Below are 17,398 nucleotides of genomic sequence, written 5' to 3' on the forward strand. Positions count from 1 at the left end.
TGTCGAGGTCATGGCCCCTGGTACAGTTTATAGATCATGATAAGAACATGATAGTTGAGCTTAATCGGGGGAATCCAAGGTTTATGTAACCTCTCTTCTTTCTTTCACTATAAAAGGGAGAGACATAGTAACATTTAAGGGGCACCAAACTATTTTAGTTAAGCCCAAAGGGGACTGATTCAAAACTAGCCAAATCTGTTTCACGGTTATAGACTTTATATATAGGCCAAATATAAAGATGGATTAGGACCATTAAGCTAGAAGTTCCACCACCTAGGAGGTGAGGGCGAGCTAAGACTTGATGCTCGATTGTTTATGAGCTTGTGATCTTCTTTACCTTTGTATTTATCAATCGATAAGTAGCAATAGGTCGTATGATACTACACACAGTGTTGCCTAAATCTTTCTAATTAACTGTGTGTTGACTTTTATTTGTGCATAGATTCATCATGACCGTCGATCTATGTTCCACTCTTGGTACTTTAGCTACACTAAGGTTGTTACACAACAATATATATAAAAGAGTAAAATGCACTGGCAATCCTTAAACTTATAGTGTTGTATAGTCGTGGTCCTTAAAGTCCCAAAGTGTATATCTAAGATCATAAACTTCTGAAGTTATATCGTTTTGGTCCCTAAACTCTCTACCTGCACATTTTTAGTCTCTATACTTCGATGGTCGTGTCATCTCTTGTTTTTGGTGTCATCACAGGTAGAAATAGATGACACACAACTATACAAGTATAAGAACCGTAATGTGCATGTTAAGAGTTTCGGGATCAAGATGATACAACTTCACAAGTTTAGGAACTTTAGATGTGTATTTGAGAGTTTATGGACCGGGATGATACAACACTACAAATTTAAGGACCGTCAGTGTATTTTACTCTATATAAAAAAAATATTAATATCTATTTAAAATATAAATATAAACATTGTTTTTATATATTAATGCCTTAATGTTCCCGTGATAGACAGACTACTCCACTGCAGCCTGCACTGCAGGCAGCAGAGCCTGGAGCGCGTATAAAGAACGGACAAAGAAGCCTGTCAGTCGCCACTAGCGGATTGGAATCCCTCGAAGATTTGCCTCTTCAGACGGTTCGCTTCCCCACTTGCATATCTTTTGTTCACGGGGCCACGGTGGGGTCACGGGGCAAGCTGTCGAAAGCATCGCCGGGGTGACCACCGGGAGTCCGGGACAGTCGACAGCCAGCACAAGTTGCGAGTCCAGCTCCCAAGTTGCAGTCGCAGCTTCTGTTGCTGCCCGTTGAGGCCAAGCAGAAAGGCCGCCGATTTCTGTGTTGGCCGCGGACAAGCACTAACCTCTCGCTCGCCGCTGCGGCTTCGCGAACGCCCGGTAGCGATGGCGGCTGTCGCGCCGACGACGGTTGTGTTTCACAGCCATGGCGCATTGTGTTTCACAGCTGGAACGCGTACGAACATGCGATAGCATACCAAGATCATTGAATAAAGAGAGATATCTCGAGCTCTTGCACATCCAACTGCTGTACAAAAATTCTTGCACGCACACGAAACAATAGGAAGAATCTGGTCAAGCAAGAGACCGCCACGGTCTGATCTGCATCAGCCATGGGCCGATCATCAATTTAAAGAGAATGAAAGCCTGACGGATTAACCAGTCTAGTCGACGGATCAGTTCACACACACTTCACAGCCTGAGCGTCAGATCGGGCTCCTCCCGGGCATGCACGGCGACGCCGCCAGCCGAGTTCAGGACGGCGCTCCCCGCCGGCGCAGGAGCGACGGCGGTGGCTGGTCTGAAGCTCCCGGGCCAGCCGAAGCTCATCTCCGCCTCGTCGGCCACGAGGAATGGCATGGGGCTCAGCAGCCCCCGCGCGGGCCTCAGCTCGGCGGCGTCCTCGTGCCGCTGCTGCTGCTCCGGGTGCGCTGCCATCGATGCGTGCGCCTGGATGCCGATGGGGTACAGGCCGGAGCCGTACAGCGGCAGGGACGCCACGTCGGCGTAGTAGCCGTAGGGGCCCGCCGCGTCGAGCCGCAGCGTGCGCCGGGCCAGCGTGCGCTCCCGCCGGTGCGCGTTCTGGTGCCCGCCCAGCGCCTGCGAGCTGAAGAACTTGCGCTGGCAGTAGTTGCACGTGAACACGCGCGACGGCTCGCGGGCGACCGCCGCCGCGTCGGCCGGCGTGCCGCCGCTGTTACTGTTGTCGGTAGTGCTCGACTCGGCGGCGGCGGCGGCGGCGACGGTGAGCGTGAGGTCGAGGCTTACCAGGCCGGAGGAGTTGGACGCCTCCTGGCTGCTGATCTCGGACAGCTCGTCGCACGGTTCTTGGCACATCTCCTTGCTGTTCATCCCTGACTGATGGCAACAATCTTTTCACCCGTCACTTGATTTCTCTGCTGTCTCACCGTACCTGCATGCAGACAACACGCCAGCTCATTCTAGTAAGCACTTGTGTGTGAATGCCTCTAATAAGAATAAGATGCCCTGATCCAAATATGTAATCACGACTCTTCTGTGAACATGGCAGGTTAGGTAAGGCAGGAACACCGATGCATGGATCCATGATGAAGATATGAAACATGCTTTGTGTTCAAGGGTAGAGAAAAGCAACTTTATGAGATGTGTTCATGCACAAAACTTGGAGGGGGGATCCCAGTGGTTTAAGTCGCAGTTGCACTCATTGGTTTGCCTACTGGTGTGCAGATTGGTGATCAACAGTTTATGACTAGCTTCAGATAAACCAATGACAAACTGATTATTTCAAGATGGGATAAAAAGGATGTTGTCGCAAATGATTATTTTGGCTAAAATTCCTTGCAGCTTAAGTGATCCTCAAGATGGCCCATGTTTGTCCATATGCACTAGAGGTTGTCCATTGAGTAATACTTTGTCATGTGTCAGTAGGGAAACAAAATATATGCTTGCTGAATTACTAAGCTAAACCACCTTTTTTTAGAGAAAAAGAATCTTGGGCAAACTGGAGCTAAAGAGTAGCCAGTGCAAACTGGATGCAGATAATGACGTAAAGAGCAAACGAGGGGAAGGAGAATCTTAGCCTATTTCCAGAGTGGTCGATTTTCTGTTCAACAATCATGAGAAGCATCTGATTCTTTTCATAGGCCTGGATATGCTACATTCAAATTCCATGTCTGAGGACAAACATATGAAAAGCATGCCATCTTTTCTGGTCTGGGAATCTCTAAAATCGAACCTTATCTAATGCTTCATCCGTTTCAAATTAAAAGTCATCCCAACTTGTAGAGCTAAAGCATCTGACCGTATTTGTATAATCAAATAATAACATTTATTGTACCAAATAAGTATTATTATATTCTTCAGTAATTGTTTTTTAGAGTATGCCTATTTGATGCCATAAATATATGCAATTCTCTATGTACTTTTGTTTAAACTTGAGATTTTTTTTTGATTCTCTAAGAAAGTTGGGGTATTTTGTAATTTGGATCGGAAGGAGTAGTAAAGTCCAAGAATAGCATATTCAGTAGTTGTCAGGAAAGATGGGAGCTCTGTTGTTCCTATCTAAACCACATTAGTTCAAATAATGTTGTACTTTAGGCTAATTCACCTGCTCAGAATGCAGTACCTAACCTTGAGTTAGATTTTAGTGTTCTCCAGATAATCCCACCACCAGCTCACAGTAATAAAACTGTAAAGGTTGAGTAACTATGCCAGATTACAGACAGCGTAACAGGAAAGACTCTCACTGGTATTTTCTGCATATATAATACAAAAATTTATTCGATGTAGCCACGAAATTACTGGTTGAAAATTCGAACAAGTTGGAGTACAGTTAGCTCTCTTAGACATAGCGCTGGAAGATAATGTCAGCAAAATTATCTTGTTTTTTTTTTGGCTTGGTACACTAGCAAAGCATCCGGACCAGCAGAGACTAATAATGATCTTATGTCACGAGGCATAGCAAGGAGACAGAAATATCTGGACAAGATATGCTATATTACCTGACTCGTCGGCTGCTGCATCTAGCACCACTAGGCGGCCCAAAGTAATATCAGGACAAAAAAAACATGATGGGGGCTTAGACAGGACTAACATGCAAGCATGTTTTTAGCATAGACACCAACGAACTAAAGTGATTTTATTTATTTCCATGTAAGAATTCCACTTCCATGTGTATGAACTCGACGGAACAATCTCGGGTTTGGACGAATCACGAGAGCAAAAGTTTTGGGAGGGCCTTGGTTCAAAACTCTTGGGGACCAAAATTCTACTGCAAGTACCTTGTGGTCGAAGCCAGCATGCCTAGAGAGAGAGAGAGAGAGAGAAGCAGCTATTCAGAGAACCGAGACGTCGAGAAGGCTAGGCCACGATGAACATGACATGAACTGGGTGAGGCAAGAACTCAAGGAAGGCTGCCAAGAAAAGAAAAAAAAACAAGAGAATCGGTGGTTACCAGCGCGAAAGCAGAATTACCTGCTCTACCACGCAGAAGCAGAGAATCCCGTGCAGCGCCTCACTCCACTCCCATCAGAGCCCAGGCCTTGTGCTCCTTACCAATTGCCCCTTGTTTGTGCTCAGCGTACCCAAGGGTGGAGAGAGAGATACTACTGCGCGTAGTGAGAGAGAGAGAGGTGGGGGGCAAAGTGAGGAAGAGGAGGGGGGGTGGTGTTTCATCAGTTAAAGTGGCACTGGCACCCCCACTGGCACTGTGTGGTGCTTGATTATGGAAAGCAGCAGAGGTTTGGTAAATTACTGGTAGGGGCAGGGATGGATGTAGGACAGTGATGCCGCGCTGCTCCATCTCACAAGTGGTGGTAGTACAGGCAGACCTGCAAAGGGAGAGGGAGAGGGATGTTGTATGTGTGTGTGTGTGCCTGCACTGCACTGCACTAAAGATGCACCAGGATATTGTTTGTGTGTGTACAAGTAAGTATACATACATAGGCTTGAGCTTTTTTTTCCATCCCTTTTGCTGTCTTTGTACCACCACCACTACTACCACCATCTAAGGAAAAGGGCACGATAGAAAGTGCCCACAGCTTGCAGTAAAGAGTAAACAACTGGGGGCTGCTGGATTAAGCGTGCTTCCACTTCCACCCATCTAAAAGCACTGAGTTGAGATGCTAATGTACTCGTAGATATTTCGTTTCCGGGAGCGAAGGGATAGGAGCATTGAAAAGAGAGAGGGATGAAAAGGGATTCAATTCAAGGGATGTGTGTGACTTGTGGGAGAGTTGGGAGTGGTAGGGGACCAGAGGTAGCGCCATGAGATTTTTGTCAGAATTGTGCCCCCCCCCATTGCGCGTCGCAGCTGTTCTTGCGTAACATGCCTGCGATGCGGTGCAAACTACAGCAGCACCCACCCCGCCCCGCTGCGTCTGCGCGCGTACTTGACTACTTGTGGATGGTGGTGGTGGTGGTGGTGGTGCCCATCACCCAGGCGTCCAGCAGTGGCATGGCCATGACTCACACGCAATGGCTCAGCAGCAGCACAGCACAGCCACCAGTTGTGCGTGGTTTTATTTCCGGTGGTGTCAGAAGAAAGCAGTTCGGGTGGGCAGTGCTGTGCAGAGGGGTAGCTTTTGCAGTTTTCCTTGTGCTGCCGCTCTGCACAACATGCCTGCCTGCAAGTTAACTCCGCCCGCTGGCCTCGTGCAGTGCTGACTGCTGTTTCTGATGGATGGATGGATGTGGTGGGATGGATCCGATGACCACCCATGCATTCCCTTTGGATGGTTGGAAGGGGGACAGACGGGCCGAGAAAAGACGGGGGGCAGTTCGTACGCCGGCCGAGGGCTTTGGGTGCAAAAGCCGAGATGGGTTTTTGTACAGTACAGCCATTGTGCGCGCTCTGCAAAAGCGAGGTTGCCGACTGCGGATCTGCACTGCACCCTGCCAGATCTGCAATTTATTCCTCAATCGTGTAGTAGTAGCAGTGGTACGCTGTACAACAGTGACTAGTGTTTTCGTATTAAAACCGACTCTCGAGCTCGGCAGTCAGCAATCTGCATTTTCGATCGGGGACGAATGTTCAGACAGTCTGCTGCGACGCACGCTGGATATATGTATGATGCTTCTTTCTGAGACCACCAAAAAAAAATGCTCCTCGCAGATGACGAGCTGCTCCGGCTACAGTACGTGGTACAGGTATGATGTGTCCTGTGACTGTTTCGCCGGGGAGGGAGACGAGGGAAAAGGAGATGGAACCACCCATGTGCTTGACGAAAGCACGAGATTGGTCATGAAGCGGTAAAAAAAAAAGAGTAGACAGATTCATTGCCAAGCGCCATGGCCTTTTCTTCATCAAAGGCTACATGCCGAGGAAAGACTCCGAAAGAGTGGTGCTGGACTCGAGCAACAAAAAGAAGATAAAAGGCACAGGCCCCCAAAAAAAAGGTATCCGCTAAGGTAAAGTGATTGAATCTAATGATTCTTATTTGGGAAAACAACCGGTGGAGCATGTGATCAAAATACATGATAGGTAATAACTCCTTTCGTTCGAAATTGTATAAGCCATTCTAACTTTCAGAGTCCAAACATCTCAAATTTAACTAAAATTGTAGCAAAGATTTATGACAACAAACTGGTATGTTATGAAGTTATAATTAATAAAAAAAATCTAATGATAGTTATTTGTTATCATAATAATAATTATTATTTTACTGTATAAAATTTATGTCATCATTTTACTGTATACAGTTTAGTCAAGCTTAAGATGTTTTGCCTCTTAAAAAAGATTAGAATATTGTAAGCTATAATTTAGGATGGAGGAGATAAATAAAAGTTATGAGCGCGCTCTTCAAATTGTCGTTTTAAGACGAACAAGAGCTTTCAGGCGACATTTCACAAAGATTTGCTGAGTTGCTGCATCTTGTACATGGGAATAATACGTTCCCAACTAACATATGAGCAACACCACACACTGTTCAGCTTCCACAGTTTTCCAAAGCCGTTCCCCGTACAGGGCGAAATCAGTAAAAGGCTATTTGTATTCATGAGTGCAGTTACATTACTATCCGTAAAATTAATCCGTCTGAATCGTAAATCACACGACTGCTTTAGCACGCTTCAGTTTCTGTCAAGAAGCTCAGTGAGCAGCTCTACAACAGCTATACCAATACCACACGCTAATCCCCCCAGGCTTCAAACACCACCTGGGGGTTTCTACATAGTTGTACTTCTGTAGGATCTAGCACGAAGAGGGAAGAAAGACAACACAGCACAGCAGCACAACTGGACGAAGAATCTGTAGCCGTCAACCATGTCAAATCCTATGATACAATTTTACCCCCTCGGACAAAAGTCTAATACCGTATATGAATACCTCCTTAGTTGTCGTCCTATCAGGTTACCACCAAATTATCTGAAAAAAATATGGAGAACATTACACCAGCAATCAGAGTTGGTATTCTGTAAGGGGCCTAACGGCAGCTCACAAGTAACCTTACATCAGCAGTCAGAAAGAGAGAGAAGTTTCAGCCTTTAATCCTTGTACCAATTTCCATTTGATTTCTCATCCTCAAGCGCTTTAAGCTTCTCCTGCAAGAATTAGGAATGTCTCACATAAGTTTCTCAAAAATCAAGGGTGCGAGATCAAATCTAAAATTCCAAAAAGGAGTGCATACAGCTCCCAGCCACTGGCATTTAAGAAAGGGAGAAGATCATTGTGCCCATAGAATTATGGTAACAGTTTGGTTTCGGTCACTGAACTCGAAAACCAGAAACCTTTGGCCATTCAATTGTGTAAACCAGACATATTTGACCACCGCGCACCCCTTTAATGCTGGTTTCAGTGGTTTTGGCTACCACGCTGGACAGACTCAGATTGGGCCCAACCATAAGGCCCTCCTCTCCCTTATCCTCTGTGCCAATGATAGGTGGGGTCCCTCTGCCCATCCGGTATCTCCAGCCGTTCCCCATCTTCCCTCTTTTGCTGACCCCGAGCATGGTGGAGAACCGCTGCCCATGGCCGAGCACCGCCCCCAACCGAGCGCTGACCTCATCCCCTTCGAGCGTCAACCTCGTCCCCCCGAGCACTGCCCCCATGACAAGCTCTGCCCATTGTGCACAGCCATTGCCGAACACGCCCCTGCCAAAGTGGCCTGCACCACCACTGAAGGGACCACTTGAGCTTTGTTCAGCAACGCGCTGAAGTAGTCCACAGCGGAGGCGGCATGGCCGCTTGTGCCAAGCTCCAGCCATGGAAGTTGGTTGCTGGATGTGGCGCTGCAGCTTGGTTGCGTCGACATCAGCCAAAACCTGCATTACTGCTATTCCACTGCTCCTCTATTTTCCTTCTCGGTTAATAAATCCAAGCAACCAGCTTCTCCTTCAATTGACAACCACTAGCAGCAGCAGCAGCAGCAGCTCCCATCAATCTAGCACTCACCATCCTTTCTCTCTGCTCCAATCCTTCTTACATGTAGAGATATATTTTCTGAGGTCAAAAGCAAAAAAGAGCTTACATGTAGAGATGTATTTTCTGAGGTCAAGCCATCACACTTCTCCTGAAGTTGTTTCAATTCTTCTTTAAGTGAACTATTTTCCTGCTTTAGCAAATCTGCACGATTGGCTACTTCCTCCCATTCAGCCTGTAGTATGCCAAAAAAAATACAGAATACATCAAAGGCTTGCATCAAGCAAAGGACACCAAATTATATGCATATGTGGCAGGGAGTGACAGCTAGGAAGGAAATAAATAAATAAATTCCGTGGGTCCTGCCATCAGCTATATGCATGAGCTTGGTAACAAATATGCAGCTGTTTTCACAATGTGTCTCGACTTCTTTCTTCAGCCTTAAGGAACACTTGTGGTATATTATTCCTTGGACACTATCTGCTTTCTATGATCCTGGTTCAATCATCTCCTAATTCTAAGAAGAAAAAAACTGAGGCATATTAGTCCTCAACTAGTCATATTGTTCTGTTGAAATGTTGGTTGTCATCCATGAACAATAGCTCATCACTACAGTAAGACCATCGTTATTCTTGACTCAAGGAACATGTGCAGGAACACATGCATGGCTCACATGGTTATGCATATTTAGTGTTTATTCTCATTATCTACTGCAGTCAATTCAAGTAGGTTCAACCAGATCCTAAGGACCTATTTGGATGGTGGCGGCAAGAACTTGTCTGGCCCAGGCAGCAACGCCAGGTGTTAGATTTCCTATGCCTGGGGTCAGGATCATTTGCCTGCCAGGAAGCTGCTTGGGAGGCTGCCATCCAAACAGGCCCTAATATACTGTGTTTCAAGTTATATATATATACATATGTCGAGTTCATAATGGGCAGAATTCTACGGCAACTACATAATGTCAAGAATAGACTTTATGACCTTATACAAGACAATAGGTAAAAGCTGACTACTGTTTTCAACTAGATCCATGAACCATGATACGGATTGACTTAGGCATAGATGAGATAGCAGGAAGAACCAGCTAGTCACCCTCGCTCTGGAAGCTCTGGCAGCTTCTTTTTGGTTCTTCTTGCTTGATTTGAACTGGTAGTGTGTACATGCTTTATAGCCAGCCCCTAACACAAGATGCTAACACACTTAACAAACTAACCAAATGACCTTACCTTCTTACAAATCTTATCTAAACCAATTCTAAACTGACTTAGCATAAGTGGTGACTGGTCGATGCTGCTGCCAAACTGGTGGCTCAAACCCCACACGGCCACACCCATACCATAACTCCCATCAGTAACAAGATGGTCACTCCTAAATAAGCAGTTAGCAGAAATGCAAACTATTCACAAGATATAGGATAAATTATAACATCCAAATGGTTCTTATGAAATGCTGCAGACATTACAGACCTGCTTGCGCAATCTTGAGCGTCGAGCTGATTCCCTATTTGATTGCTTCCGTTTTTGTCTCTTCAGTTCTCTCCCATCCTATGTTAATAAAAAAACCTAAGTAACAAAAGTGCAAGGTAGGTACTAGAACAAAATAAAGACAATGAGAAACAAATCCTGCATGGTGACAGACCTGTATAGTCGGATCACTGAGAACAATATCACGTGAATTTGACGAAGGAGCTGATGTCGGTGCTGCAATAACTTTACCATGCATGGGTACAGAAGCAGGAGTACCCCAGTAATCCACTCCCATATTCAGAGTAGTTGCTGGGCCAGCCATGGGAGGGGGCACAGGCCAAAATGGCATCATAGGGTTAAGCACAACAGACCCTGAAGATGGTTGTGTGGGCTCAACGACAGAGCTTTGAGTACATTTACTCCTAGCATCTGGTGAGAAAGAAGAACATAACTATTGTATCTAATGTTTTGCGCTAAATAAAAAACACAAATTTGTTTCAGTAACTATTCCCACAAGAGGGGGGGTAAAAATAGTTGGCCATAAGTTATATAAAAAAGTTTTCTTACCATTACCCTGTCCTTGCTCAGAATTATCCTTCACCCTTGAACCCTGCAAGCAAATTATTCATTTATGCCAGTTAGTATAAATTAGTATGAGGATGATCATATCCAACATACAAAGAAAGAAAAATGCAGGAAGGTAGGATGCATCTTTCTAGTTTGTCCATGAGCTAGCAGGTAAACCATGTTGGAAGTGAGGATAACATAGATACATCTAACTTGAAGTCACTACAATAACCAAAGAAAAATAATATGAAACATAAGACTAAATTTGCAAATTGTAAAGTATCTCATGCAACATATAGAACATGGGCAATTAAAGAAACTTAATACAAGGCTACAGTTTGATTCTTTAGAATTTGTTTTGAAAAATGAAATGGATACTCATTACTCAGCAGACTCTTAAAATACCATGTACACAGACAGAACCAGTTGCAAAGTGTTCCAAATTGCACCTCTCACGCACTCGATCTGCATACTGCAGATGCTGCTCAGAGGATTTCAAGATTAGCACAGAAATTACTCCCAGAAACTATGACTTCCATAATGAGGAGAGAGACAGTAACATACTGCTTTGGAATTTGTACTAATAGCATTACGAAGTAAAATGTTAAGTAATATAATGGAATGGCATACACTTTTTGAATTTGTACTGCTTCCTTCAGAAGAACTCCCGCTTCCACTCTCACTGTATAATAGATAGTGGATTCAATAATTTATCTGTTAGTATAACAAAAAAAATAAAGAAATTACCTTTGTGAAGAACCTTCATTGGAGGAAGAAGTTGAAGGCTTTGCCGGTGACTTGTTATTTTTTACTGCAACAACATCCAGACTACCTAAGCTTCCTTTTGATCTCTTGAGGGAAGCCTTCCGCTTATTTTTATTTGATTTATCTGTCGCTGTACCACCAGCACCAGATGTCTAACAACATAACCCAATCAAAAAGAAAATATTATCTGCTTTGAGGAGACAAATGGCATAAACAGGACTCAAACAAATAATTTCCTATGTAAGAAATATAAATGACAGATAACAGTTGAGATGGAAAGCTTTAGAAAGGAAACAGTGAAATTATGCATCCATTCTGCAACAATCAATAGATCAAATAAAAGGCGCCCATTAACTTACTGGAGTTTGAACTGTCCCGTTTGGTAACTGCATAGGATAAGGACTGTATGGGTGTGAACCCTGACAAAAAAACAAGGATATTTTAGTTCATTACTATATCAACCATGCATTAGCACAATAAGAACATGCTCTTATGTAAAATGAGGTACATTACCGGTGGCATTGGTGCCTGCTGATATGGTGTACCTTGTGCATACATTGCTGCATATGGTGGTGGTGTCCCATAAGGAGACATCATCTATCCAGTTGAATAATCAAATGTTAGATGACGGATTATCTCCAGAGTTACAATGGTTGCATTACGGCTCAGTGGTCCCTTTCACCAGGTCATGGGGTAATACCCTGGCCCTGTACAAAAAAATCCCCTCATTGTTCCTCGTCCGCTCTCGGGTTACAGCTCGGTTGTGCGCCACCCTCAGGCCTAGGTGGGCCTTTGCAGAGTAAGCAGCTTTGACCCTGCCCGTTAGTGATGGGAGGACGGGGTTCGGGGATTTCTCGGTCGGGACCGTTGTCGCGGCCTTCTATTAATATAATACCGTGAGGGTGGTCTTACCCTCCCCGGCCGAGTTTTTTTACAATGGTTGTGGTAGCTGATAGTATCCTTAAAATAAATAAATGGCTAGCAAACCATATGAACAAATGTTAAAAAATCTGCCAGAATCGTACCTCGTACTACAAGTAGCAGAAGACAGGTTCATCCTAACATCAACTCATTAAACCTCATGTTGCAGACTTACACTAGCTGCTAGACTTATTCTTGCAAAATGGTTGAAGAGAGAGAATATACCTGTGGACCCCACATATATGGGTGCCCCTGATGGCTTGGAGCTACAGATGGATGAAAAAAAGGTGGGGTCACTGGAGCTGTCCCAGCAGCATTATAGTATGCCTACAGATTTGTATTAACAGTTACACAAATAAATCTACTAGATCAATAAAAAAGCAATACAGCACAATTTCATTTTACATACCTGGAACTGAGACCAATCAGGATATGCTGTGGGCGGGTTAGCAGGTGTACTCTGCTCATTCTGAAAAAAGAAAGATAATGTAAGAGGGTGCCAGTAGTTGCTCTTGTAGTTCCAGTTTTTTTTAGCTAGTTGTACTTCCAGATTAACCATACAAACCTGTATTGCTGGTGATTTTTGAGATTTTGACCTGGTAGCCACATCTCCCTTCCCCATTGTTTATTTCTCTCCTCTATCCTTATGTTCCTTTTGCCTCTTATTCTCTTAAAGTCCCAAAAGGACGAGCTTTCAATTTGGAGCAAAATGCAACAACTTAGGTCCGATGTAAGCAACAAAAACAAACTCCATAAAAATCAGTTAATTAGAACCCCAAGGGCCTTGAATTTGCCATTTCTTTGAGTAATGATTGAGTGGAGAATCACAGACTGGAGAATACATGGCACTAAGAATATGAAGGATCAAACACTCACCATGTTTCGTATTCAATCTGGATATGACCCAAAAAAATGTTCCCTTCAACAAAAAATGCGGCAATAGCTTCTAACTCTGCAACTTCTTCAGGGGTAGAGCCTGTGAAGGCATTGAAGGACAGATTCAGCGTTGAACCTGCAGGAAAAGGTGAATGGCAGATTCAGCGTCTAACCATAACAAAATGATAAATCCTAAAGTTTAACACCTTTATAATAGAAGCATGTACTCAACCATTGAGAACAACGATGATGGTTTAGGAGGCTGATAGACAGATACAATGGGCAAAAGGGAAATACCTATGGCAACCTTTTTTATGACTAATAGTTCACCTAATTCTAAATGTGACTTGACCAGTAGCTATTCTACAAGTCTTTTTAGACACTGAGTTTTGGAAGCTGACATCTGGGAAATGGAAACAAGGGACCTTTTCTTTATAAGTATTGAACTACAGGGAAGTCAAGCAAACAATAATGATCATTTTGATTCACCCTCCATACGTGCTCCAGCAATGAAAGGAAAAAGTTTGTTTGCTCCGTCAAGATACCAACCACCATGCTCAATTGTTATGGGTGTATCGACACTTTGTGCCACGGCTGTGCCACCATGCAAGGCATTGGGTAAAGAGATTAAAACTCCATCTTGCTGTACCAAGCAAAACGAATTCCGTAAAGGTCCCACATTCCTTTTCATGATAATTCCATATCCAATTGTGTTTTTTAAGAACTTATACTAAATCAACTATAGTTTTAATGAGTGTAAGAAACATTATTTGGCAGGCAAACATGTCAAAACATGATGGAACAAATATTCTAGGAGGAATATGACTTTTCTTCATCACTGAAACAAAGGTATTCAGAAGTACATTAAAGTTCTCAATGACCAAGAAACAAAGTGAAACTATCAAGAGAAACAAAGAACATATAAAGAACATGTTTGGTTACCCAACCACAAAGGAGGGTTTTTTTTCTATTTGCTTGATAAAGGAACCAGCGGAGTCTCCAAGCAGTCTTGAATGATGCACAGTTTACTTATTTACTAGCTATCTAGAGCAAAAAAAAAAGGAAAGGAAGAGCATAGAATGTATTAATGACTTTTGCTCAAAAAATGAAGGAAATAAATGTTATTTGTAATGTTCTGTGCAACTAGCTTACAGCAGGGGAGGTCTGGGTTCATGAAAGGTATGCGTATATGAACCACAAGGATCCAATCAGATAGCAGAATAATAAGCACACTTTTATTGTTATGTGGTTAGTTTGTCACTACTGTCAAATGTTTCATATTGACATGGTGTTTCACAAGGAACCAACATGAATGTCTAAGTCTGATGCATTTGAACTTATAAATCTGGAGTGCTTGGGGTAGAAAAATTGTATCTCGACCATCACCATATTGAAATTTAAGAGCATGAGTAATCAAACATTTTGGTAATTATATTAACCAGACTCCTACTTAATTTCAAATTTCCAAAAATGGCAAGGTAATTATATTATTAGCATGGATTCCAATATGCAACCTGGACCAATATCTTCCTTAGTATGTCGGCTAAATTGACATGATCTAAATACTTTAGTGCATTGTGCATATGACAACCGGTTTAAAATGTTTGATTACAGGCACTCTATGTTACCATCCATTTGAAAACAGGGAAAAAAAACATCTATTTGGAAACAGGGAAATTATAAGTTTAATGAAGCTCTCGTTTCTCAGACATAATTTTAGCCACCTTGACTTTTTTTATAAAAAGAACTGACAGGGGAAAATCATAGACACAGGTTCAATGTGAACTACGAAACTTAAGCAGTTAATCTGTTCGGTATTTCTTCGAAGATAATATATTTAAGGGCTTGTTCGGTTAGCTCTCAATCTATGTGGATTGAGTGGAATTGAGTGGGTTTAAATCCCAAACAAGTCAAAGTTCTTCTTAATTTTTTTCAATCTCATCCAATCCATAGGTAACAGGATTAACCGAGCAAGGCCTAAAATGGTAGTACTGTAGTGGCAACTTTCCTCGAGTGATGTATATAACACTAACAACATTGGGTGACATACCATCTCCCAAAAACTCAAAAGGAGCAATGCAGAAACGGAAAATCCACGAATTATCACAGAAGTTCTACACTACAATCCACAAAGTGCTCTTTAAAACCAAACAGATCTATCTAACACACCCCGTGACTCTGATCAGGAGCAGGAGGTTCATTTAACATAAAAAAGGTTCGGAATTCATACTACACCCTCACGTTGATTGGCCTATGCTGTCGACTAATGTCGATCTAGGCGCGCTGAAGAACAACCAAATCTACAATGGTCCGCGGGTGGATAAATTGAATCAGTGGGGACACCACGGCGGCACAAAAATCCAAGAGTAAGTCAATGGTGAAAGAGGAAAGATTTGGATTTGATTTTAGAACAAAGCAAGTCTCTGAAGATGGAATTCCGTTCAACCAAAGCTAGGATTACTTACCAGCAGAAGAAGAGACCTATCCACGTGGTGATGGATCTCCACTCCACGCCAGCCCGACAGACAGGACGAAGACGAGTTCCGGAGAAGGATTCCTCCGACGTGTTTGGCAGAGAGGAGTCGACGAGCGGGGTTGGGGCAGAGGCGCGCAGGATTTGGGAATTCAGGGGCGCAGGCGTGGAGCGCTGATGTGAATGGAGAGGAGATGGTGTGAGCACTTCATACTCCCCCAATCACAACGCCGGGTCGGACAGACAACGGAGGCAGAGACACAGCGTGGTTTTCCTGTTTTTCTTTTTTTCTAATAATCGGACATCAAATAACCCTAGCAATACCCAACCAACTTTGTGAGCTTATCATGTTAAAAGAAAGCTTTTATTACGACCAACTTGACGTGTTCTAGATATATTTATTTTCTCAAGTCCTATTAATTATAGACATTTAAACCCTTATGTACCATATAAAAGTATATACATAATATTTATCACAAAAAGACTCAAGGGTGAGTACACATCAACGTATTCAGCAAATGTCCTATTTAGCTGAGGTGGACTAGCTTTATGTGGAGTTAAGGTTAAAACAGTTGTTTTTAGTTGGTCAGGTATTTATTATTAGTGGAAGCCAAGTTTTATCATATAACCAACCCATGAATCATTCCCTCATCGAGGAACACCATTATCATCATCGAACCAAAATAATAAATAGAACCATTGTAACTCAGATCATCTGTATCTCTAATCAAAGAGGATCCCAAGGTCGCTCATAACCGTGAGCACGGCTGATATATCAGTTTCTAACCCTTTGCAGAGGTCGCACACTTTACCCACAAGTCGTGATTCTCATTCTGCCCGAAGATCATGACGCTCCATTGATCACTACCAAGGTAACCTAGCAGGGTCTCACTACGTAGCCTTTACAAAGACTCCTCTGGTGCATAGCTGCTCGTTAGGTTTCGTCAGTCATACAAACGTAGTACACCTCCCCAAGGTGGGTGACTAACAAAACCAAATCGAATGAACCTCTGCACCCCAACCTTGGTAGAGCGAGCACTACGCCCCGACCCCCATTGACGGCCCTCCGGCAAAGCCAACTACACCCCAGGTTCATCTAATTAATCAGCTAAGGGCGTCCCATTCCACCCTCATGGCTGCACTGTTATCCCGGGTGGTCACTCCACGAACAGGTCCTTATGGAGAGGTACTCAGGAAAAAGGCCTGAGCCCCCTAGAGTATCATAAGATCATCAACATAATCAAGATAACAGTATTGTATCATAATATTCACATCATGTTCATTGATTATAGTAAAGCAATAGCGTAAATCTAACCATGATAACCCAAAAGGTAAACAAGGATAAGATAAATAGAAAGTTAGTCAATCCTTAAGTTTCAATTAAGTAATGTGAGACAGTGAATTATAAATAGATAGGACATAATGGGTCAGAGGACACTTGTCTTCACCAAACTGATGCTCAGGGTTTTTCAACTTTGTAGAACTCGAAGAGCTAGCTCACTTGGTCGCCAACGCTTAATCTTCGATCTCTTGAACCTCGGAAACATATCGCAATCTAATCGCAAGGCAAAGCGAAGATGAACAAACACAAGCAAACAAACATATACTTGCATAAAAACATTACACCATACAAGGTAAAATATCATAATAGCAAGCAACATAAAATAGAGAGCGCTTCTACGGTTACGTAAGGATAAGAAACGTCGAACTCGAAGCTACGGTTGGGAAGTTAGCACGTGAACGTTAAACAAGTATTAACTATAACTTTTAGTTCAACATTATCAAATATAAATATTATACATCGGTCAGTTTGATTAATCTACTACACTAACAAAGGTCAGTTAATCAAATAATTTAATTAAAACGGGAGATTCTAAGCGAGACGAATTTATGACGCGTGAAACAGCACGACAGCGTGCAAACGACGCGCGGACACGCGCGACATAGCACGCTGACGATACACAAAACAGCACGCGCGACGGGCGCGAACGCGCACGAATCAGCACGCGACCACG

The 17,398-nt window shown here is 43.3% G+C and overlaps 2 protein-coding genes across 7 annotated transcripts; both read right to left on the bottom strand.

The window, feature by feature from the left end:
- Positions 1-1,450: 1,450 nt before the first annotated feature.
- Positions 1,451-5,341, bottom strand: LOC100285677 (zinc finger protein 7). 4 transcript variants are annotated; one of them, XM_008682144.4, is made up of 3 exons: positions 4,900-5,317; positions 4,433-4,788; positions 1,451-2,393 (listed from the first exon to the last, which is right to left on the bottom strand). In XM_008682144.4, exon 3 carries the CDS (start codon positions 2,330-2,332, stop codon positions 1,673-1,675), a length of 660 nt encoding a protein of 219 aa, XP_008680366.1. In that variant the 5' UTR covers positions 2,333-2,393; positions 4,433-4,788; positions 4,900-5,317; the 3' UTR covers positions 1,451-1,672. The 4 variants fall into 4 exon arrangements, with proteins under 4 accessions (XP_008680366.1, XP_008680370.1, XP_023158235.1 ...); XM_008682148.4 differs by having other exon boundaries at positions 4,413-5,341; XM_023302467.2 differs by lacking the exons at positions 4,433-4,788; positions 4,900-5,317 and adding an exon at positions 2,595-4,406.
- A 1,577-nt stretch (positions 5,342-6,918) lies between these two features.
- On the bottom strand, positions 6,919-15,706 carry LOC100216655 (bZIP transcription factor 16). Of its 3 annotated transcripts, none has more exons than XM_008666722.3 (15): positions 15,376-15,706; positions 12,911-13,046; positions 12,600-12,725; positions 12,444-12,503; positions 12,260-12,361; positions 11,627-11,710; positions 11,473-11,532; positions 11,096-11,265; positions 10,979-11,030; positions 10,349-10,391; positions 9,954-10,210; positions 9,782-9,859; positions 8,425-8,550; positions 7,408-7,498; positions 6,919-7,322 (listed from the first exon to the last, which is right to left on the bottom strand). In XM_008666722.3, exons 3-14 carry the CDS (start codon positions 12,654-12,656, stop codon positions 7,442-7,444), a joined length of 1,146 nt encoding a protein of 381 aa, XP_008664944.1. In that variant the 5' UTR covers positions 12,657-12,725; positions 12,911-13,046; positions 15,376-15,706; the 3' UTR covers positions 6,919-7,322; positions 7,408-7,441. The 3 variants fall into 3 exon arrangements, with proteins under 3 accessions (XP_008664944.1, XP_008664950.1, NP_001346403.1); XM_008666728.4 differs by having other exon boundaries at positions 6,931-7,322; positions 11,627-11,820; positions 15,376-15,659; NM_001359474.1 differs by having other exon boundaries at positions 7,208-7,498; positions 15,376-15,604.
- Between the last annotated feature and the right edge of the window lie 1,692 nt (positions 15,707-17,398).

Source organism: Zea mays, chromosome 1, assembly GCF_902167145.1.
Source record: "Zea mays cultivar B73 chromosome 1, Zm-B73-REFERENCE-NAM-5.0, whole genome shotgun sequence".
Lineage (NCBI taxonomy): Eukaryota > Viridiplantae > Streptophyta > Magnoliopsida > Poales > Poaceae > Zea > Zea mays.

Coding starts and splice junctions, on each gene's coding strand:
- LOC100216655 (XM_008666722.3), bottom strand. CDS start 12,656: ATGGGGAAGGGAGATGTGGCTACCAGGTCAAAATCTCAAAAATCACCA. Junction 11,031..11,095: donor AATGAAGGTTCTTCACAAAG/GTAATTTCTTTA, acceptor TCTATTATACAG/TGAGAGTGGAAGCGGGAGTT. Junction 8,551..9,781: donor GCTCAAGATTGCGCAAGCAG/GTCTGTAATGTC, acceptor GGCATACTACAG/GCTGAATGGGAGGAAGTAGC.
- LOC100285677 (XM_008682148.4), bottom strand. CDS start 2,332: ATGAACAGCAAGGAGATGTGCCAAGAACCGTGCGACGAGCTGTCCGAG.